The following is a 21,518-nucleotide window of genomic DNA, read 5'->3' as shown; positions in this document are numbered from 1 at the left end:
AGGAAAGGGGGTTATGTGACAATGAGTTTTGCCTGGCAGACAAAGAGCTTTAAAAATCTAGGCTGAGAAGGGGAGGGTGTAGGGTGGGGGGAGTAACTAAAGCAGATTTTGATGGTAGAAGACTTGGAACTATTTAGAGGGCATGTTTATAAATTCCATTGTCCTCCTGAATTGTAAACTTCCACCCTCCTGCAGATTCAGAATTCCTCAACTCCACATCCTGCCCCACGGAAGAGGCCTGCACAACCAAGCCTGTGACACACACACACACACACACACACACACACACGTACACACACACACACGTGACCGCTGGGGACTGAGGAGCAAAAGCTGTAGACCAAGGTCATTGAGACACAGGAATTGGAGGCAAACCCTGCTTGGGTCAAGATATCAACAGAAATTAGACTGGCCATGGAAACTCTTAGCTCAAAAAACCTGACCAACTTCCATTTGGCCAAGTTCTAGTTTGGTGTTTTGATATCTGAAAAGCTGATCTAGTTATATTAAAAAAAAAGTATACAAAGTGTCAATACAGTGTGACCCCGATTCAAATATTTGTGGAGAAGAAAGGGACTGGAAAGACAGATACCAGAACGTCAAGACTGCTCATTTCTTGATATTGCTATAAAGGGCTTTTATTTTCTTTAGTCTTCCAAATTTTCTACACAAACATGTAGATAAAAGTTATAAAAGTGTCCCTCAAATTGACACTCCCAAATTCACAGAGGCCTCCAGAGGCACTGCTCAGGGTGAGGGCTTGTGGGCTGGGAGGATGAGCAGGGGGCCGCAGGCAGTGAACCCCTGCAGGGCCACCACCACTGCCCTCCGGGCGTTTATGGGACCCTTCCCATCTTGGCAATGCCTGAGCAGCTGTCTGGGAACCAAGGCTGTCCACTCTCAAAAGTGGACACAGAGCTGGAATAGGCAGGAGCCCGTGATGACCACTGGACCGTTCTGCATCCTCAGTGAATCAGGCCCATCTAGGGTACTGGCCCCCCCGGAGCCAGGAGCCTTCCTTCTAGAGAACCTGGTCATTCATGGGAACCACTAGGGCAGGGAGCAGCACTGAGCAGGGAAAGGCCCTCTGTATGGACAAGAGGCTGGAAGACCAGAGGGTCTGTTCCCCCTGTGCTTCCCAGAGTCTTCCAAGGTGAGTGTCCCCTGTCTGTCAGGACATTGGCTGGTTGCCATGGCTGGTGGGAAGGGAGGGGGTGGCTGGGGAGTGCTGGGACCAGAGCTCTGGGGATTCTCAGGGGGTCTTGGTGGACAACGGAAGAAGCAACCCAGGAAAGGGACCTACTAGACAATCAAAAGACACGAGAGTCGTCTGTCTCTATCCCTGTCTTCCCCATGAGGGACACAGACTCAGATGGGGAGGGCAGGACTTTTAATTGAATTCACAGAAAGACTGGGGAGCAGGTCCACCTTAGATGGCTGGGTGCCTGGAGAACGGGGGCTGTGCTGGGGTGGCTGGTGTTCTGGAGGACAGAGAGGAGGCAGATGGAGGGGAGAGGAGGTGGAAGGCAGGCTGGGGTGTGTCCTCAGCCCACCCACCATGTCCCCAAGTCTCTCCTGAGACACTCCCCGGCTGGCTCAGCCCTGCCTGGTGATCTCAGGAGTGCCTGAGCTCTACCTCAGAGCCGAACTGGGGCCCGCGGTGGGGCCGGTGGAGGCTGTGGTGGCGGATGCTGAAGAGCCGCTGGGTGAGACCCACGGTGGCCACCAACAGGGCGACACCCAAGAAGAGCAGCACCCACTGGCCCACACGAGCCTGCTGTGGCTCCAGGTTCATGCCCAGGAAGTTGACGCGGCCGGTGTCTGAGAGGATGCCTTCTGAGCGAGCTGGGCGAGGAAGCAAGGAGACAAGGCGGTGGGCAGGGCACCGGGCAGGCGGGGGCCACGTGCTCTGGCTTCCCTGTCCTTACTCTGAGGTCAGGTTCGAGCTTGCCTGGACTGGGGAGGGGCTCAGCCCTGTGGGAGCCTCTGGGGGTGGGGCCTGGGGCTGCAAGTGGGGTGGGTGGTGGTACCGGAGTTCGGTGTCCAGTTGTACTGTGGCCAGCCCAGCTTCTCCCCATGCCGCCCGTTCTCTGTGAGGAGCCAGTCCATCAGTGGCTTGAAGTAGCTCATCATGGCGGCGGCCGACATGTTGGACTGGCCTGTGAGCAACTTCATGGCTTCTGGCCATGGCTTACTGAAACCCAGCTTCATGGTCTCCCTGGGAGAGATACCAGAGAGGGAAACTGAGTCAGAAGGATCCAGCCCCTCTTGCCCCAGTCTGATATCCTTCTCCACATCCCTCTCCCACCCTCCTAGGCTGGGGGGGGGGCCTAGGCAGGTCTCGGGCAGGGGAGGGAGGGTGGGCCTGGGTGGGCCTGGGCAGGCCTAGGGCTCCAGTTCCCCACAGCAGGTGGCAAGTCAAGGGGGTGATGGCTCCAGCTGGGAGTGTCCAGCTCAAGAACAAAATGGCAGGTGCCCCACAACAGGCCCAGTAGACTCCTCAAGGCAGAGGAGAGCAGGCCAGAGCATGGAAACCATCCGAAGAGAGCCAGAGGACACTCACGCCAATCGCTTCCCCGCCTCCTTGGACTTGTAGATGTCACACTTGTGCAGGGGCCCCTGGTGGCCCGCCGCCTGACACAGTGCCTCGTGGAACTGGAACTGGATGATGAAGCTGACAAAGTACCTGGAGGGAAGCAGAGCCGGGGAGGCAGAGCGTGGGCCAGGGGCCTGCGCCACTGAGGTCCCGCTCTCTCTCCCTGTGACAATTGTGACACGGGACCCAGCAGAACAGGATGCAGTCGGGATGTCAAGAGGAGCCTATACTCACCTTCTGAATTGTCTGAGCCCCTTCCCAACATGCGTCTAAGGCACCTTCCCCCTCCCCTGTGCCTACTCCAAGGGGCTCCCGGGACAGCCTCAGGGGAGAAGGCCCCGGGAAGAGCCCTTTCAAGACTTGGGAGGCTGCTTTGGAGGCAGTTAGGTCTCCCTCCCTGCGGGTGTATGCAAGCAGAGGTTGAGTGGGTCTCAGGGTTCCCCTAGGACAGGCGAGTCCGGTAAGCCAGCCTGATTGGTCTGATCCAAGCAGCGGGATTCCCTGGTAGAAGTTTGCCGGTCAAGGCCAGAGCAAACTTGCCGAGTCTAGAGAGGTTTTAAACCTCATGACCAGCAGCGAGTCCTTGCCCTTTGAATGCTGGGCACAAACCATGTGCCACTCGCCTTCCTTGCATTTACTCAGAGTGTTTTGCTCAGGCTGCTGGCCAGAATGTCAAATGTGTTTCTCGAGAGCAGCCAAGTCTCCTTTGCCCACTCCTGCCCGGTTGTCCATGTTAATCTGGGAAGCTGACCACGACATGGCTGACCTTGGGGTGAGGGTGAGCACCATGTGGAACACCAGAAATGACTCTAGTAGGCAGGGGGAGCCCCTCCCTAACGGTCATCCCTGGGGCACTGTCAGATCGGGCCTGTCTGATGTGTCCCAGTGATGTGTCTCCTTGCTCCTGTCCTCTGCTGCCCTCTGGTGCGTCTGAGCAGGTGAGGTGCTCTCTCCCTTCCTGGGCTCTGGGAGACAGACATTACCCCAAGCCATAGTGTGCTGGTATGGTGCCAGGGTGGAAAGGTGGCCAGGGCCTGCCCTCACTGGGCTTCCAGAGACCACAGGAGGCAAGGATGAGAGGTGGTCGCAGACCTTCCAGGATGCCCTCTGTGCCCTTGGGGCCTTGACTTTCTGGTGACTTGGGCCACTTGGCCCAAGGAGACCTGGAACTACTACACCCTGAGGTGTCCCCAGTCCTCAACCTCCCAGGAAGGCTCCAAAGTCCACACCCATCCTTCCTCACTTTCAGTACGTGCCCTCCTGTAGCACGTGGACGGAAAGGGGCTCCACTGGGCACCTTCATGCTCTGGATGCGTGACTCACAGACTGACGCAGTCCACTTAAGAGCATCTAACAATGGTGGACCATGGCCACCAGCTGTGTAATGGAAAGTACACTCAAAAGTGAGCCCTCGCGGCCGTCCTGTGAAATGGGATTCACAGTGAGCACGTGGGAGGCTCGGAGACTGAGGAAGTCACTCAAGGAAACAAGTCATGGATATAAGCTTTGACCCCAAGACCTCGACTGTAACACAGCCCTAACAGCCCTGCCTCCCAAGTGACCTGGGTCTCTGACCCTGAGTTTTAGCGTATAGAAGGATCTTTCAGGTCAACTCAGAGTGTACCAGTGGCAATATGTTCAGCCCCTGTGGTGTGTCCTCTTCCTCTCCCCTGTTACCTGATATAAGGTACACTGGCAGGAACATGGAACTTGGCCCCTGGGTCAAAGTCACCTTGAGATCTGGGCACTGGGGGGCAGAGCCCCTGGTACTTCAGCCTGTGAAAGGGGAAGATATGTTGGAAAGAAAGAGTGGGCAGAACCAAGGTGGGGGGAGGCCGGCATTTTTGACTAGAAGGACGGTCTCTGTACCGGGAACTACCCTGGGCATCCTAGGCTCCTGCATTCTGTGCCTCTGTGCACAACCACCCTCTGTGACCCCCATTGTGCTCACGCACACACATTCCACTGGCACTTCTGCACATACACAGGCAGACACAGATGCCACAGAGACCCCTCCGGCCCACAGCCCGCTGAAGTATCCAAGACCTGAGGCTCCACCACTCCTGGTTGTAGTTTTCCTTGGTGATGCTTCCATCAAATACCCTCCAGCGCCACTGGTCAATGAGGTAGCTGAAGGGGATAAAGGCTACCTTGTCCAGTGCCATCTTCATCAGAAAGTTGATGTCGTTCTCTGCCAAGGGAAGGGAGTCCAGCCTCAGGGCCTGTCAGGGCCTAGCAACTTGGCCCTGATGGGCATGATGGATGGAGGGGAGCAGGCGCCATACCTCTTTGGGCCCTGAGTCCCTGTCCTTGGGGTGGTCAGTGTGTTCCATCCTCTTGCTCGTCCCCTCCTGGTGCTCCCCTCTTCCCCACTGCTTTATCCTGATCCTCTACCCTCAGGCCGCCAAGTGCTCATTCCCACCTCCGGCCTTCACTGCCCCTTCTTGGCCCTGAGCCCACTGGGATCGTCGGTTTCTCTCTTACCGTAGCTGTTGTCCTCACTGTTCAGCAGGTTGATGGTGTGCAGGTGCTTGGGCGTAGACACCGAGAGGGCCAGCACGTCCCCAATGGCCTCATGAAAGCCAGGGTTGGCGCCCTCCCGGAAAGCCAGAGGCAAGTCCTTGTACTGCATGAAATATTGGATGTGGCCCATTTCGTGGTGGGCCACCACCAGGTCCTCCATGTTCACAGTGGTGCACTGCTTGATCCTGGGAACACATAGGGGTGGAGAGGGAGGGTATCGGAACAGGGACGGTGAGAAGCCCTGAGGCAAAGGGACTGCAGTGCGGGCTGCACACAGAGCAGAGCTGTCACTGCTGTGTGCAGGGAGCACAGCACGATGTGACGGAAGTCAAGAAAGTCTGAGAGGGGGACAATCTGAGGGCAGGAAGTCCCTAAGTAAGGTCATTCCAGCCATTCCTCTGCCCCCAACCTTCCTAAATAACTCCAGCCCACGCTGTCTGCTGCTTTCTGATAGTACAAAGTCTTTGCTCTAGAGGCAGTGAGACACTCCATTGTATACTTTCTAGAATGTGTGTCCTATGGCTTCCCATGTACTCATGTTCATCTCCCAAGACTGGGGCTTCCTGAAGGACACACCTGGGTTATTCTTCATCTCCTACAACCCAACGCCAGCACCCAGTTCACTTAAAAAATTCTTATGGCCAGGACTGAAGGACGGTTACAGAGCTGTCCAAGCTAGAAGGTTCCAGCTCCTTCTGTAGACACTCCCTTGTTCTCTTTGATGAGCCAATTTCAGCTGCAGAAACTTCTTTCCTAGCTCTAACGAGAGTCTTTCATTTCAGGCTCATCTTACTTTTCCATCTTGCTCATCAGAGGAGGGGGCAGGAGTTCCCCAGAACTCGGGTTACAGTGAGGTTGGGTCTGCCTACTTCTCCTCTGACTGCCTCTGAAAGGATTTCCCACAAGAGCTCTCGCCTCCTCCATCCTGTCTACCGCAGTTCTGAAGCCTCTGAGGGGCCCATGGCCAGCAGCCCAGTGAGCCCTGGATGGTTTGCTTCTAGACTCTGTGTCTACTCCTCTTACAAGGGACACTTCATCATCTGGGGAAGATGATCTTTGCCACTTCTACCAAAGAGTAGGGTCTTTGTTCCCTTCTCTTGAGTCGGGGCTGTGCTTGGGACTTGCTTTAGCCAATAAAACATGCCAGAGGCGACTCTCTGCCAGTTTGGACTTAGCCTTTATGGGTCCTGGCTGCTTTTGCTTTTGTGCTGGAGGATGCCAGCCTCCAGGTTTGCCTACTCGAGACTGCCACACTTCGAGGGAACTCAAACTAGCCAGGACAGAGATGCCTGACCAGTCCCTGCCATTTAGCCCTCCCAGCCAGGCACCTGGCATGTGCACGTGCACGGAACCTTCTGCCCTACACATGCCACATGGGGAAGTTCTGAGGATCTCAGACTACAGCCAGAACCTAGGTCTGGGCAGAAGGCCTCAGATGAGCTGTCCCAGCCATTAAAATTACCCCACCTGGGGTTGGGCTGTATCTCAGTGGTAGAGCGCTTGCCTAGCATGTGCAAGGCCCTGGGTTCCATCCACAGCACAAAAAGAAAGAAAAAAAATGTACCCAATGGAGGTTTCCATCACTGTGGAGTAGGGACAAGCCATTTCTGCTGTGAATTTCCTGAATTTATGGCCCATAAAATCTTAAGCAGAATCAACCAGTTGTTGTATACCACTAGGTTTTGGGGCGGTTTGTTTTGCAGCAGCGGGTAACTAAGACCCCATCCTGGTGAAGGCAGCGTCTGGTCTGTCAGTGGTGAGAGAGGGTCTGTGTGTCCTCATGCCACCTCTGCTCCCAGTGGGAGGGCCAGCTGTGTGTCGGGGCCACCCTGGAGCAAGGGAAGTGGGGTGGCTCACACAGGGCTAACCCTCAGAACTGGGACCTTAAGCACCCCCAACTGGCCGTGCTGACAGAGTTGGCCAGTACTTGAGAAGATCCTCATCTGGGGGATGGAGTTTACCTGCCAGGCTAGAGCCAGGCCCACCGTGTCTTGACCCTTGGTCCTAAATTCATTCCCAAACTGTCCCTGTCCCTCTTTCTCACTTCAGATAAGGGAATGGCCATACAGCCTTGATTTGGTTCATCTCCTTATTCCTGGATTCAGGGTAAGCCCCCTGCCCCAGATCCAGCTGGACAGACCTGAAGTCCTTGCCATTGTAGAAGTCCCAGGCCGAGGCATGGCAGACGACCTCCCGTCCGTCGGCTGGTTTCTCCAGCATTGACTTGTTCCAGAACTCAGGGGGCACAGGCAGCAGCCCCAGGGAGGTGAAGAAGTTGTCGGCCTCCTTAAATATCCTTCTAGGTGTCCAGCCCTGCAAAACAGAGGGACTTCTGTCCAAACTGGGGGCTCTGGGAAGAGGGTGTGCCAGGGCAGGTAGTGCTGGGGGAGCACCAAGCTGGAGGAGACTCCTGAATCCGAGGCTTTCTCCCTTCCTGGCCAGGGGCCTCCCTCCCCTCTGCCCCAGGGCAGCCCATGGAGCGGGAGAGCCCTGGCTGTGCAGACCTGCTCTATCATGGCCTCTGTGGCGTCCATCTTGGGGGCTGATGGGAAGGGAGCCACCAACTCATAGATGTTGGACCAGGTCTGAGCCCACATGTTCCCTGGAGGCAGGCAGGAAAAGATGGTAGAGAGAGGAAACAGATGTGAGATTTTAGGCTCTACACCATCCTGCAGGAAGAAAGAACCAGATCCCAGTACTGCCAATTATAGCAGCAACTCTTGAGCACCCACTATTTGCAATTGTGCTGGGTATTTGATATATATCTAATTCATCTCCAGTCCACAAGGTCTTTACTGTGCTGGTTACAGGTGAGGACCTTGATGGTCATCAGGGTATCAAGGTGTCTTTTTTTTTTTTTTAGTTGTAGACCGACACAGACTATTAAAATAATCTTTATTTATTTTTATGTGGTGCTGAGGATTGAACTCAGTGCCTAATGCATGCAAGGCAAGTGCTCTACCACTGAGCTACACCCCCAGCCCCTCAAGGTGTCTTGACCATTCAGAAACAGTGAACCTACAAATCAGAGAGCTATGGGTCCCTGTACATCTATGCCCACCCGGCCACCACTTTCTGACCATTGTACCAAGCACATTATATGGACTGATTTGTAATCCTGCCTGCACCCAGGTACTGTTATGATTTTTCTTGCACTGCAGAGGAAACTGGGGCTGGAGAGTTAAGTAATCAGCTGGGCGGGGGGGGGGGGCACAGCTTCTAAGAGTTGGGACTGGATTTAAAGGCTGGCAGGCCACACTGTGGACCAGCTACTCTGCTGGGTCCCTTTTTAATCTCCTGAGGTCACTGCAGGGCGCCTGTCAGTAACTCTGGCAAAACCCAGCTGTCTGGTTTGGGAGAGGCTAACACCTCTGAGCTTAGGGTAAGAAAAGAACTCCGTGCTCCAGGACTGGAGAAAAAGAAGCAATTCAGAATGAGAGGAAGTTGCAAAAATAGATGCGGAGGCAGGAGTCTTCCCAGCCAAGGGAGAGAGTGAGTGAGTGGTGGAGGGGAGAGAGTGTGAGTGCGCCAGCACCTGGTGGCTTTGCTGATTGGGGGGTGCAGGGGAGCTGAGTTCCGAGCTCTAAGCCCCAGGTCTGCCAGGCCCCTGGCCACCCTGGGCATACTGATTCCCTCCTAGGGTCTGTGTTTCTGAGTCATTGAGCTTATGTCCACTCACCAGAGAGGTTAACAAGGAGGGCTGTCCCTTGAGCTACATGAGTCTCTGGGCTGAATGGGAACTAGACGGCTGGACCACCTTCAGGGGTCTCCCTTATGACTTCTAAGTGGTCTATGGCCCTGTCTGGCATTTCCACTCATAATAACATAGGCTTGTCCCCAGTGACCCAAAGGGAACAGAAAACTGGCAGCCTCTACCTCTCTCCAGGCCCTCCCTTTTTGTCTCCCACGGCTTCCTTCCTATGTTCAGGGCACATTGAGTTTGTAAACCTTGAAAACTGAAGGTCTGAAAGTTGAGGTGGTTCTACATTCTCAGGATTCTTCTCGGCTCTAATTCTCTTGGTTCAGATCCCACGTCTGACCTCCCACCCTATTTTCCATCTGCCCAAACCTCTCATCTTTAAGGCTCTGCTCATGTGGGGCCTCTCCAATCCTGCTTCCAGCCCTTCTTCTCTCCCTGGATCTTTTTTTTTTTTTAAATATATAGTTGTAGATGGACACCATGCTTTTATTTTATTTATATATATTTTTATGTGAGGCTAAGGATGGAACCCAGTGCCTCAGACAAGCTAGGCAAGTGTTCTGCCACTGAGCTACAGCCCCAGCCTGCCCCCTGGATCTTGCTGCCATGAGGCATGATGGGAGATGTGGTCTGCCCCTAACAAGGTCATGAACTTGTCCCATCCACAGAGACTTGCACAACAAGGGTGTATAGCAACTGTGGCATCAAAAGGGCTGGAGGAGAAGCTCCGTGGTAGAGGTGCTTGCCTGACAAGCACCAGGCTGGGGTTCCATTCCCTTCCCTACACACCCACCAATTTAGCACCCAGTTGCAACCAGGGAGCTCCCCCAAGTTCCCACTTCACTCCATCCTTGACCAGCTTCCCTCCCCAGGATGCAAGTCTTGTCACTCCCCTGGTCTGCTCTCTGCCCTTGGACCAGCCATACCCCCAAACCCTCCTATGTTGCCCATCTACCCCCTCTTGAGGCTGGACATGTGGCCTTACCCAGCAGGTGGGCAGGAATGGGGCCCTCCAGGTTGATGTGCTCAGCCCCGTAGTGGCGGTGCAGGGCCCGGCGCACGTAGGCGTGCAGGTTCAGGTACAGCGGCTGCAGCTCCTGGTAGAGCCGCTCCAGGTCTTGCTCCAGTGATGGAGTTTCATACATAGATCTCCATGAGTCCCCTGCATCCAGGTAACCTGCACAGGGGACAAGGCCAGGCTTTCCCAACACCAGCACCTCCCTGCCACCTCCAGGGCCCACCTTTCCCCAGGCTTACAGTCTCTTTTCTTGGGGACCAGAGGGCCTGATGCTCTGGCCAGAGGAACTCACCGTTGAGCTGCGCGGCCTTGTTGGTGAGTTGCACGTACTTTGGGAAGAGAGGGAGGATGGTTCTCCCCACCTTGTCCTGCCAGCTCTTCCATGCCCACAGTAGTTCTTCATAGTTCCGGGATGTGGCCATCACATTTGTCAATTCTAGGGTAGAAGGGTTTGAGTGACTTAAGCCCTCTGTCCTTGGCTCATCTCTCATCTGCTTATAAGATAAACTTGGTCATAGAATTTTAGAATAAAACCAGTGAGATCTTGTGGAAGGGACTGTTCAGACAGCAAGTCTAGTGAAAGCAGGGAGAGAGTGAGAGCTGATCACCAGGAGTTCACACGGTGCCCACCTGGGCTGTGTGCTCGGTCGGGCACCTATGTGTTTCAGCAACCCTGCGAGGGACGGCTTTGTCTCTCCTTCCACACGAGCCCTTTGGTGATGGGCCCAGGTCCCCCTGCCAGGAAGTGGCTTGACTGAGGCACAAACCAAAGGCACCAGACTCCAGGGCCACAGCTCCTCATGCAGAAGTGGCCTTCCAGGGGAGTGGAAATAGAACAGGAGCATGTGGCCTCTGAGGAGGTACTGTGCCTCCTCATCTCTGTCCCCCAGAGGGTTCAGGGCACCCTTCACAAATTGTTACTGGACTGGACTTTATAAGAGTAACCATGAAGATATTGAAAGTGCAAAGAACTGTCCAAGTGTCACCAAAGAGGAAGACTTGGGTTTGTGTCACTAGGAGAGCAGCCTTCCTGATTATATAACATGGAATATTATATAATGGGTGTGAGGTGAGGGTGTGACATCAGATTGGGGCATCAGTCCTGAAGCTCCAGATGGACACCTTCCTTCTGGCCCTGGCCTGAGATACGAGGCTGAAGGCATTTGCTGCTCCCTGAACCTACACTGCTGGACTTGGGCTCTCTCTCCCTAATTTGGAACATGCTATATGATATCCACTTGTCACAGAGAAAATAAATTCCATTAGCTTTGTTTGAAAAAAGGCATATTTTGAGAATTTCACCTCTGCTCACTGGAGATGTGAACTGGAGACATGGTCTTCATGGGCTTCTTATTTTTACTGTGTCAGTGACCTGATGGCCCAGGTCTGGATCAAGTGGCTGCCACACTCCTTTGAACACTCTTCTCCATAAGCGCACACGCACAGGCGCATACCCGCCCTCTGCTTTGCGTGTGTACCCACATCTACCACCTGTAGGTCAAACCCTGTCCTGGGAAAACTGTTTCTCTCTCCTGTTTATTTTCCATTTCCCTTTGTATTCGTCATTGTTTTAACATGGGAGCTGGGCTGGGGCCAGGAAGAAACCATTTCTGGGTGGAGATTCCTCATGAGGAATGTTTATGTTTCTAGCTCCCCAACCCTAGAAAGGGAGGGTGGGGAGGGAGCCCACGGGGAATCTGCACAGGCACCTGTGGGTCCACAGTGAGCCATTTCAAGGGATCAGGTGGTGGGAGAGAGGAAGAAGGGGCTGCTGAGCCAGTCTCCGCCTGTGCTGCATGAAGTGGTGGAGAAGGGGTGACAGGAAGGCCAGGACCTGGAGGGTTTCTAGCGACTGTATGACTGTGACTTATCTGCTCCAGCCTCAGTTTCCTTATCAGACAAGTGCTGGGGGGAGGGGCCCAAGAATGTCAGAGAAGGTAGGGCCACGACACAGGTAGGATCACCCAGGGACAGTGTCATGACTCTCCTCCCTATTGGGAGTCCAAGCCCCCAAACACAAATTGGAGACCCTGCTGCTCTGAGGGATGGAGGGAGAGAGGAAAGGATTCAGGAGAGTCTTAGGCAGGGGGAAGAGGGGCAGGGAATTAGGGAAAAGGTTGAAGCAGGTGCTGGTTCTAAGTAGGGCCGAGAAACCCCCCTGGTGGACAGCAGGAAGTGAGTTAAATCCTGACTTCCCCTTCACCTGGCAGCACCCAACCCCATGCCAACCCAGGCCCTTGTCTCTCTCTCCTCCTCCCAGGGGTGCTCTCACCAGGCTCCAGCTGCAGGCAAGTGCCATTGGTGTGGCACACGGTGGCCACACTGTAAATGGTCTCCATGTCCAGCAGGATCTTGTTGTACTGCAGAGGCAAGAAGAGGGACAGTGAGGGGGACTCCATTGCTCTGGTGCCAGGCACCATGGGTCAGGGGGTGCTGAGGAGAGTGTTCCTCAAAGGCCTCTGGACATGGTGCCTCTGGACACACAGTGTCACAGCTTGACAAATTAAGGAGGAAAAATCAGTGGGAAGGCTAGACCCTGGGCTGGGCTCACTCCCCTGGGAGCCTCCACCCCATGCCCAGAGTCACACACCTCCTCCAGCTCCTTCATGGGCAGCACTGCCCGGTCCAGGTCCTGAACCTTCTTTATAATCCGCTTGGTGCTGGCATTCTGGAAGTTGTTCACATCAAAACGCTTGGCCCAGGTGCCGTACTTCAGGGTGTGGTTGGCCACCAGCAGGTTCTTTTGCAGCTAAGGGCAGAGGGGAGATGTCAGAAGGCTCTGGAGCCTTGGAGTAAACAAACTCTGGGCAAGAGGCACCATGGGGAGTGGGGCAAGAGGATGGACCAAGCTGCTTCCCTGGCCTGTAAAGACCCTGCTCAATCTGGGCTGTCTGACAACATCCTGGATGCAGTATGTGCCCCTCAACCGACATCTACAGTTGAGCAAGAGGAGTCCTGGCAGGGGTGGAGAAGGGAGGCCCAGCAGGAGTCTTAAAGGCCATTAGGATGGAAGCAGCTTGCTATTAGCTCTGTGACCTCCCTGAGCCTCAGGGTCCCACCTATGAAATAGGAAGAAGGTCACCAATATCACAAGGCTGATGAGTAATGGATGAGACGACAGATGCCATGTGCCAAGAACCTGGCTGGCACCCCAAGCAATGCTAGTTCTCTGTGGTCAGAGACCAAGGCTGGTGGCTCCCAGGCAGGAACAAGGGTGGTGGAGAGTGAGCCCTTGGGGCGGTGGCAAACGGGCATTCACTCTCTTAAAAAGGGACTCTGGCATTGCTTATTTATGTATGACCGATGACAGTCTCTGTTACCCGACCCTGTTGTTAGTGAAGGAAGTTTTGTTCAGGTGTTGAGGACATGCCTGTCAAATCTGAAACTGCGTATCATTTTAAAGACCTCATTAGGGTTTTACACAGATTCTGGCAGCCCTGTGCTGCGCGTGCCTTGAGTGTAGCTGCGTAATGTGTGAATGTGTCTGTGTGTCTGGGCTCGTGCACAAGTGGGGGCATGTGGCTCCTACCAGCACTTTGCTGTTCTCTGTGGTGATGTTGGTGTTGTAGTTCCAATTGGCCTCAGCATACTCGTTCCACACGACCTGAGATGCCCGGTCATACTCCTCCACGAACCTGTTAGCCTCAGCTTCATCTGACACCAGGTCTGTGGGACACAGCGGAAGGAAACAGACAAGCCTCCCCTTCCCCTGTCCAGGGTACAGTTTTACCTGAGCCCCTGCCCTGCTGCCCCTGCCTCCTCATCGCCCCCCACCAGCCCTGCCCCTCTCCTGGGGGGTCCCACTTGGGCTCTGAGTTGTTTGGCTGGTGGTCCTCAGCTTGTCTGTGCTTCTGGTTGTTGCCTGGATGGTTGCTGTCTCACTTCTGATTGTTGCCTGGCTAGTTGCTCCCCAGTTGATTGTCGTTTGGTGGGTGGCTGCCTGGCTGGGGGCCAGCAGGAAGTGCCCACAGCAGAGCAGCAAGAAGAGGAGGTTGGGCAGTCCTGGAGCAGCCCAACCTTGGCCCATGGCAGCAGGAGAGCAGAGCTTTGCAGCCACCACCCCTGGCCAATAAGAGTGGAGTCTGCAGTGTGACCTCATAGAGCAGTGTGCCTGGCCAGCTTGCCTCCTGGAGCCCTCAGGCCTGGGCACACCCTCTCTCGGATGCTAGAGAAAAGATATGCCCATCCCCACTGCAGGGCCCTGCTGATGAGCTGATAACACAGAACACCCCAGAACAAGACCAGAACTTATCCAGAAGAAGCTGACCAGGAGCCTGGGGCCTGGACCACAGCCAGAGTCCAGGACTCGCCTTAGCCCCAGCCCACCCTCACTCGGGGCTTTACCGATGCCCTCTGGGTAGTTGTCGGGCAATGGCGGGCGCCACTGATATTCTGGCCAGCCCAGGACCTCGCCCATCCGCTGGTTCTGCTCTTGCAGCCACTGGATGACTGGCTGGAAGTAGTTGAGCAGTGGTTGAGTATCCAGGGCCGCTGAGCCCACCAGGTCCTCCAGGACATCCTGCCAGGGCCTGGAGGAGCCTGCCTGCAGCAGCGACCTGTCAGGCAGATTGAGCACCATGGGCACAGGGAATGCAGACCAGGGTCCACGACAGCCCCCCAAATGCCCACCTGCCTCCTACTGGCTGCAAGAGCAGTGGCATTAAGATTCCAGTACCTAGGGTCTCTGGGAGGGGAGCAGGGGACATCTGCCTTTCCGCATGGCAACTGAAGGTCTACTTAATAAATATTTGATGAGAGAGAAAGAGAAAGACCTGGGCAGCCAGTTGCTTGCACACACACCCTCTGCCAGCTTCTCCCCTCAGCCTCCCACTTGCCCTGACTCTTCCCACCACACACCGGAGCTTTGCCCCCGCCTTGGTGGACTGGTAGATGTCACATTGGTGCAGTGGGCCCTGGTGGCCTGCCTCCTTGCACAGGGCTTGATGGAACTGGAACTGCAGGATGAAGCTCACAAAGTACCTATAGACATGGGGTGGCATTAGAGGAAATGTGGGGGGTCAGAGTAGGGACCCCTGGCCCAGGCACCATCCAGAGTCCTTCAGGGCAGAGGCTGGATTGGGGGCTGTTCTGGGGGGAGGGAAGGGAGAACAAAACCCAGGGCAAGGGTGAGGGCCATTCTAATCCTGGGACCTTGGGTGTCTAGAAGAATGAGAGGACATGCCCTGGGGACAGGGCAGCTAGGATCATAGGAGAAGGAGCTGGGAGTGAAGGAATGACAGAGTTGGGGAGGGACAGGGTCACTCTTACCTGATGTATGGTGTCACATTTGGGACATGAAACTTAGCTCCAGCATCAAAGTGGGTTTCATTGCGGACAACTGGAGGACAGATCCCCTGATACTTGGTTCTAGAAGGAGATGGTGAAGTGGTATTAGGACCAGGGGTTGCACACAGGCTGCCTGAGGGTTTGCAGAAAAGGCCCCCCTCATCCCTTTCCCATTCTGAGGAGTGAGGAAGACTTCCCAGAGGAGGGAGTTTTAGACAGGAAGGGAGAAGACAGGAGGTGGGAGGACTTAGACACCATTAGAAAGGAGGAGAGAAGACTGAGGGAGGCAGGAGATTCCCAGCTACCCAGGAGGGTGGGGAGGGGACTGGGGTCAGGCTCTTCCTATCCTTCTTCTCACCGAAGGTACCACCAGTCAAAGTTGTAGCGAGAAGGAGGGGTACGCCCACTGAAGACCTCCCAGCGCCACTGGTCCACCAAGTAGCCAAAGGGCAGGAAGGCAATTTTTTCCAGTGCCATCTTTAGCAAGTAATTGATGTCAGTTTCTGTTGGGACATGACACAGGAGAGGTCGGGGGAGAAGGGAGCCCAGCTAAGGCAAGGTGGGCCTGGGGACAGGTAGAGGGAGGCAAGACTGAGCAGGTACAGAGAAGGTAAATCCAGAAACCTGGGGCCCTGCTGGCAAGAGGACTCTTGGTGAGTGTTGAGCTGGGAGTGGGCTTCGAGGCTCTGACCTGGGTCCACGAGGCAGAAATAAGAAGGGCACTCGGTTGTTGCTGGTGAGGCTCTGCTATGGGGTTTTATTAGGGGCCAGGCTGGTCTCTCCAACCCCCCATACCTGTGTCATTGCTGACATGGTCCAGCAGGCCAATTTTGTGCAGATGTGCAGGAGTGGAGACTGAGAGCGCCAGCACATCTCCAATGGCTTCGTGGAAGCCAGGGTTGGCACCTCTACGGAGGGTGACGGGCAGGTCCTTGTACTGTAGGTAGTACTGCACATGGCCCATTTCATGGTGCACCGTGGACAGCTGGTCCATCGTGACTCGTGTGCACTGCTTGATCCTGGGGTTTGGAGAGGGGAAGGATGAAGGTGAATAACAGGGCAGAGGTCAGAGCACTGAGGGACAGGGCCAAGGAGGGCAGTGCCCTGGGGCAAGAAAAAGTGACTGGAAACAAGCAAATCCTGCCCGGGCCCACCACCAATCAGACCTTCGTCCTCCATTCCCAGGTCCAGAGTTGACTGCTTGTCAAAGTTGCCAGGGAAAGTGGCCTAACAGGCTCACATGCCTGACAGCTCTGGAACCGACCAGTCCCAGCCAGTGCAGGGGAGGGTGGAGGTGGGCCTGCACCCCAGCTGCCCGCTTCCCAGAGTCCCAGCATGCTCCTTCTCTCATGTCCGGACCTGAAGTCCTTCCTGTTGTAGAAGTCCCAGGCGGAGGCGTGGCACACCACCTCACGCCCATCAGATGGCTTCTCTAGCATAGACTCTGCCCAGAACTCCGGAGGCATGGGCGAAAGCCCCAGGGAGGTGAAGAACTGCTCGGCCACCCGGAACATGTGCGTAGCATTCCAACCCTGGTGGCGGGTGCAGAGACAGGTCAGGGGCTGGCTGCCAGGAATCCACCCTGCCCACAACACACCTAAATTCAGTGACCTCCCTTCCCACAAGCACAGCCTTACGGAGCACAGCATATCACTGAAAATAGACTGCTGCTCATATCTGCCACCATGGACTACAGGCCCCAGCTTGCTATTGGCTGGTATAAGAAAGAGATGGCTCTACCAGACACTGTCCTCTCACTTGACTCTTCTGCCCCCTCCCCGTCTGTGACTCCCTGTCATTGCTCCCTCACAGGGCCTGACTCCAGAGCTTACCTTTTGCACCATAGTATTGGTGACATCAAGGCTGGGCTTGTCTGGGAAAGGTACCACTATGTCGTAGATATTCTCCCAGCTCTGGGCCCACATGTCTCCTAGATGGAGGAAAAGAGTGATCAACTTGGCCCCTACTCAGCTGCACCTACTTGCCCAAGCGTGTCCCCGAGTGGAACCCTGGGTTCTGGCACCTGCATCCTGGGGCTCCAGGGCAGCTTTCTGGCTCAGGGCCAGGCATCTCACATGTCAGCCTCACCCACATTCCTCTGTGTGCTCCATGCTCCCTGGGTCTGGTTGCTGCCAAGTAGGAGCCCAGGTGATGCTCCTGGTGTCCTTTCTGAATGTGCTGTGGTCCTTGCCTCCCACTCCTGGGGCCACGACACCTGGCTTGCTTTCTTGGGCATGAGCTAGAACTAGGACACCTTCTCCTCTGACCTGGAGCCTTTGGTTTGACTCCTAGTTCTTCCCTTTATTAGTAACAATACCAAGTCCCTTGCAGACTCTAAGCCTTGGTGTCCCTATTTGTAAAGTAGAAATGCTAATGTCAATGAGGATCCCTGCCTAGTGGGGGTGCTGAGCCAGCCACATGGGATTCTGCATGGGGGAAACGAACATATAGCACTCCACACGAGATACAATTCGGATGACCCGTTTTTCTTCTGAGCATCCCTCCCACTCAGGTTTCCTTCCCTGGGACTTGTGTGCAAGGCCAGGTCCTTACCCAGCAGGTGAGCAGGGATGGGCCCTCTGAGGTTAATGTATCTGTCTCCGTAGATGCGGTGCAGCGCACGGCGGACATAGGCATGGAGGTTCAGGTACAGGGGCTCTAATTGGTGGTAGAGTTGCTCCAGGTTCTGCTCAAAGGTGGGAGAGTCGTACCAGGAGCGCCAGTAGGCCCCCGTGTCTGAGAAGTCTAGCAGGGTGGGAAGGGTGCAGCTCAGGCCCAGGCCCCCAGCTCCCTGCTTCAGCTTTGCCAGCCTCCCGCCCCCAGGCCTGCACCTGACAGCTAGCTGGAAAGGGTGGCTTGGGGTTGCTGCTCTACAGTTTCTAACTAGTGTTGCACCATGCTCCAGAAAAATAGATCTCAGTGAAGAGGCAAAGAGGATTTCCCGGGCTAGGGCTAGGAGCAGAGCCAGGAGCGGCAGCAGGAAGGGAAGCCAGCAGCAAAGGAGGGCATGCTGACCACAGTGGCCACGCCACCTCTGCCAGCTGTGACACCTTGGGCCGGCTCTGGAATCATCATACCAGCTTTTCAATCTTCCTCAGGAACTGGGGCTCAATGGGGACAGCAGAAGAGAGTGCCTTGCAAGCTGGGAAGGACTGCTGTCCCTGGACAGGGAGAGGCAGACTCACTATCCTGCCTGTAGGCCTCGTTGCTGAGGGCAGTGAAGTCCTGGTACAGGGGTTTCAGCGGGATGCCCACGGCGTCATGCCAGCCCTCCCAGGCAAACAGCAGCTTGGCATAGCTTCGTGAGGAAGCCATGATGTTGGTGATCTCTGAGACACAGATGAGAAGGGTCAGTTAGGAGACTTCTGTGTCCAAATCTGCAACAGCCTTCATCAGAGTGTGCACACTGGTCCTCACCATTCCCATCAGCTTCCTCAACATCACCATATTCCCCGAACCAAGGGCAGGCAAGGGCTTGGTGGGACCAGGATAGGAGTTATATAAACCCAAGCATTCAGGCAGGACCTCTGTGCCCAGAGAAATGATATCTAAGGTGGTTGACACAAAAGGACATTCAGAGTCCAAAACTCAGAAAGAATCTTCTTGGCTCACTGGATGGAGTAGCTGACCTCAAGGAGAAGCCACGAGGGAACGAAGGCCTGAGGAGGGCTCTTGGCAAGTGAGAGGGCCCATGAAAAGGAAAAACTGGCAGACTGGAGGAAGACCCAGTGGTGTTACGAGCGGACAAGGAACCCATGGAAGAGGGGATAGCGTTGGGGGTTCTGGAAGTGTTTGCCAGGAGAAGCAGGGTTGTAGGGTGGGGGGGGGGCATCTGCACAATTCAGCCCCAACCAGAGGTCAATGCCTTCGGTTTAACTGATAAACATGCTGTCCTGTGTGTGGCAGGGCTAGGAAACTCCAACAGAATTGACAGGGTCGGGTCGTACCTGGGTCTAGGGACCAGCAGGTGGCAGTCTTGTTGGGGAAGCAGACCTTGCCAGTGGAGTAGATCCTGCTCATGTTGCTTAGCAGAGAGTTGTACTGGGGAGTTGGAGTTGAGGAAATGTTAGTGATGAACAGTTCCTGGAGTTAATACAGACACTCCTTCCTCTCTTTGCTGGGAGGAAACGGTGACCTGTAGAGGGGATGTGCTCAAACGAGGTCACTCAGGTGGCATACAGGGAGGGCATTTTTGATCACTAGTTCATTCATGCCTCTACCAGTGGAGGCAGCATGCACAAGGGGAACAAGTGTCCTGAGAGCCAGCTGAGCACCACCGCGTGGTGAGAGCAAATCTTTCTCATCCTCTGGCCTTGGTGCTCTTCAACCTTTCTAGGGTTTCTGCAACCAAACTGGCTTGGGGAGAAATTTACTGTTTACGTGGATTTGGCTGTGGTGTGTGTGTGTGTGTGTGTGTGTGTGTGTGTGAGTGTCGGGGATGGAACCGGTAGCAAGTGCTCTACAACCCAGCCCTTCAATTTGGCTTTCTACTCCATAATATACCCTTTAATATAGATTAACTTTCCACCCCATCTCTAAGTTTGGGCAGCCCCTCTGTTCTTCCTGGGCTTCTCTATAGCCAGGTCCCAGAGTCCCTCCCTCCTGCCAGGCTGCCCCCATAACCATCACAGTGGAGTACTTGAGACACCTACTCAAGCTCGGCCTCCACCCTCAAGCCCACCTGCTGCTTCTTGGTCAGTGGCAGGTTGGCAGGGCCCAGAATGCGTACAGCTCCGATGATCCTGTGCAGCATTAGGTCACTGAAGTTCTTCCAGATGGGATCATATAGCTCCTTGGCCTTCTGGCCCCAGACCTCTGTAAACTCCTGGCTGAGCAGGGCTGCTTCCTCCTGCGGGCACCAGGAAGGCAGGGAGGGTGACCCAACTCAGATGGAGACCATATAGGGAGGCTGTGATGCTAGAGAAGCAAGGGAAAACCAGGGGTTTCCAGACGCCTTGCCCTGCACAGACCCCTTCTTGGAGACTGAAGCTTGCGAAACCAGTGTCTTTCCCGTCCCCCTGCGCTCCCAGGACCTCCAGTCCCAACTGGGGAATCTACTTCAGGGGAAAGATGGAGCAGAAATTGGGGCCAGAAGCAAGGCGGGGCGGGGGACTAGAGACAACGAAGGACCGTGACAGGAACAATGTCTGGAGGTGGTAGGCAGCTATCAGAGAACTGGGGCTCCACAGCAGATCAGGACATTTTCTGTGATGACTGCCGCTGCCGCTGCCCCCGCCCCAATACCTGGGCGCTGCCACCTGGGGGGACTCGGCTTCGGAGGAGCCAACCTCATCCATTCAATTGTGTTGGGCAGGGATCATACGCCCAGCGGGTGCTAAGGCTCCAGGGCCCGATGGGCGGAGACCGTGAGAGAGTACTGCCAGCTGGCCGGGGTTCGGCTCGGCGCCCCACGACTGAGGACTCGGGCCCCCTAGGCGCCTGCTGCCCGCCCTCGTTGCCCGGCCGCGGGCCTGTGATTGGTCACCGCAACCCCGCCCCGCCCCCGCCCGGGCCCGGGCGCCCACCTGGCGCCGCGCATTCTCCTCGGTGATGTTGGTGTCGTACGCCCAGCTCGCCGCAGTGCTCCAGAACAGCACCTGCTCAGCGCTCGAGTTGTAGCTGTTCGCGAAAAGCTGCGCACCGGCCTCGTCCGCGGAAAAGTTGCCGGGCATCAGCTCGGGGTCGAGCGCCAGGGTGGGCGGCGGCGGCGACAGCAGCAGCAACCACAGCAGTGACAGCAGCAGCTGCGGCTGCGGCCCGACTTGGCCCGACGCGGCACCCATGGCGCGATGAGCGGTGCGCGGTGCGGCGCTGCCCCTTCTCCCGCGCCGCGGCCGCCCTGCGGATTATAAAACCCAGCCACCGCCGCCTCCCGACACACCCCCACCCCCCGCCCCGCCGCGCTTCCTCCTCGGCTCCAAAGTCCCGGGTGGCCCTGGCCTAGCGGAGCCGGGCGGAGGCGAGGTTCCTGACCCGCCCCGGGCAGGGGCGCGGGCCAGGGAGGGGCTGAGGCTCAGCCCCGGGTGGCGGGACGGGCTGGAGTGGGGGCTGGGGCGGCTCTCTAGGAAGCTGGAAGACGACCTCCGCGCCTCCACTTGGCTGAAAAGCCCGAGCCTGCCCGCGGTGCCCTCTGGCTGCAGTCACGCAGCCTCTGCCCCTGGTCGCCGATTCTGTCTTCCCTGCCTAACCTCCTCAGGCCTTTCTGGGCTGCTGAGTGACAAGGGGACAAGAGAGTGTTGCGCGCTGTTGGTATGGGGGTTAACATTGTCCTTTCCCTTCTTCATCCGGCCGTGGCTTGGTTTTTTGTTGTTGTTGTTTGTTTGATTTTTTTTTTTTGAGGGGGTGGGGGAGCGTTGGCTGCGCGGGTGCGGGGCGCTTCAGTGTCCTGGCAGTCG

The 21,518-nt window shown here is 55.8% G+C and overlaps 1 protein-coding gene across 3 annotated transcripts; it reads right to left on the bottom strand.

Annotated features, from left to right (window-relative positions):
- Positions 1 to 612: 612 nt before the first annotated feature.
- On the bottom strand, positions 613 to 21,290 carry LOC308637026 (angiotensin-converting enzyme). 3 transcript variants are annotated; one of them, XM_081273014.1, is made up of 25 exons: positions 20,649 to 21,290; positions 19,805 to 19,972; positions 19,071 to 19,164; positions 18,309 to 18,452; positions 17,677 to 17,868; positions 16,956 to 17,053; positions 16,483 to 16,655; positions 15,919 to 16,142; positions 15,482 to 15,626; positions 15,106 to 15,204; positions 14,695 to 14,817; positions 14,182 to 14,393; positions 13,367 to 13,503; positions 12,428 to 12,586; positions 12,110 to 12,197; positions 10,130 to 10,273; positions 9,805 to 9,996; positions 7,624 to 7,721; positions 7,260 to 7,432; positions 5,081 to 5,304; positions 4,643 to 4,787; positions 4,274 to 4,372; positions 2,564 to 2,686; positions 2,031 to 2,218; positions 613 to 1,845 (listed from the first exon to the last, which is right to left on the bottom strand). In XM_081273014.1, the coding sequence occupies exons 1-25, from the start codon at positions 20,904 to 20,906 to the stop codon at positions 1,616 to 1,618; spliced, it is 3,930 nt and encodes a 1,309-aa protein (XP_081129140.1). In that variant the 5' UTR covers positions 20,907 to 21,290; the 3' UTR covers positions 613 to 1,615. The 3 variants fall into 3 exon arrangements, with proteins under 3 accessions (XP_081129140.1, XP_081129141.1, XP_081129142.1); XM_081273015.1 differs by lacking the exons at positions 19,071 to 19,164; positions 20,649 to 21,290 and having other exon boundaries at positions 19,805 to 19,943; XM_081273016.1 differs by lacking the exons at positions 14,182 to 14,393; positions 14,695 to 14,817; positions 15,106 to 15,204; ... (7 more) ...; positions 19,805 to 19,972; positions 20,649 to 21,290 and adding an exon at positions 13,642 to 14,006.
- Between the last annotated feature and the right edge of the window lie 228 nt (positions 21,291 to 21,518).

This window comes from Spermophilus citellus (genome assembly GCF_964194105.1).
Source record: "Spermophilus citellus genome assembly, chromosome: 17".
Lineage (NCBI taxonomy): Eukaryota > Metazoa > Chordata > Mammalia > Rodentia > Sciuridae > Spermophilus > Spermophilus citellus.
This window is presented reverse-complemented; position numbering and strand designations above follow the sequence as displayed.

Excerpts from the sequence above, each read along its gene's own strand:
- LOC308637026 (XM_081273014.1), bottom strand. The coding sequence starts at position 20,906 with ATGGGTGCCGCGTCGGGCCAAGTCGGGCCGCAGCCGCAGCTGCTGCTG. Across the intron at positions 16,143-16,482 it reads TACAACAGGAAGGACTTCAG|GATCAAGCAGTGCACACGAG; the intron begins GTCCGGACATGA and ends TCCAAACCCCAG. Across the intron at positions 2,687-4,273 it reads GCCAGTGTACCTTATATCAG|GTACTTTGTCAGCTTCATCA; the intron begins GTAACAGGGGAG and ends GCTTCCCTCCAG.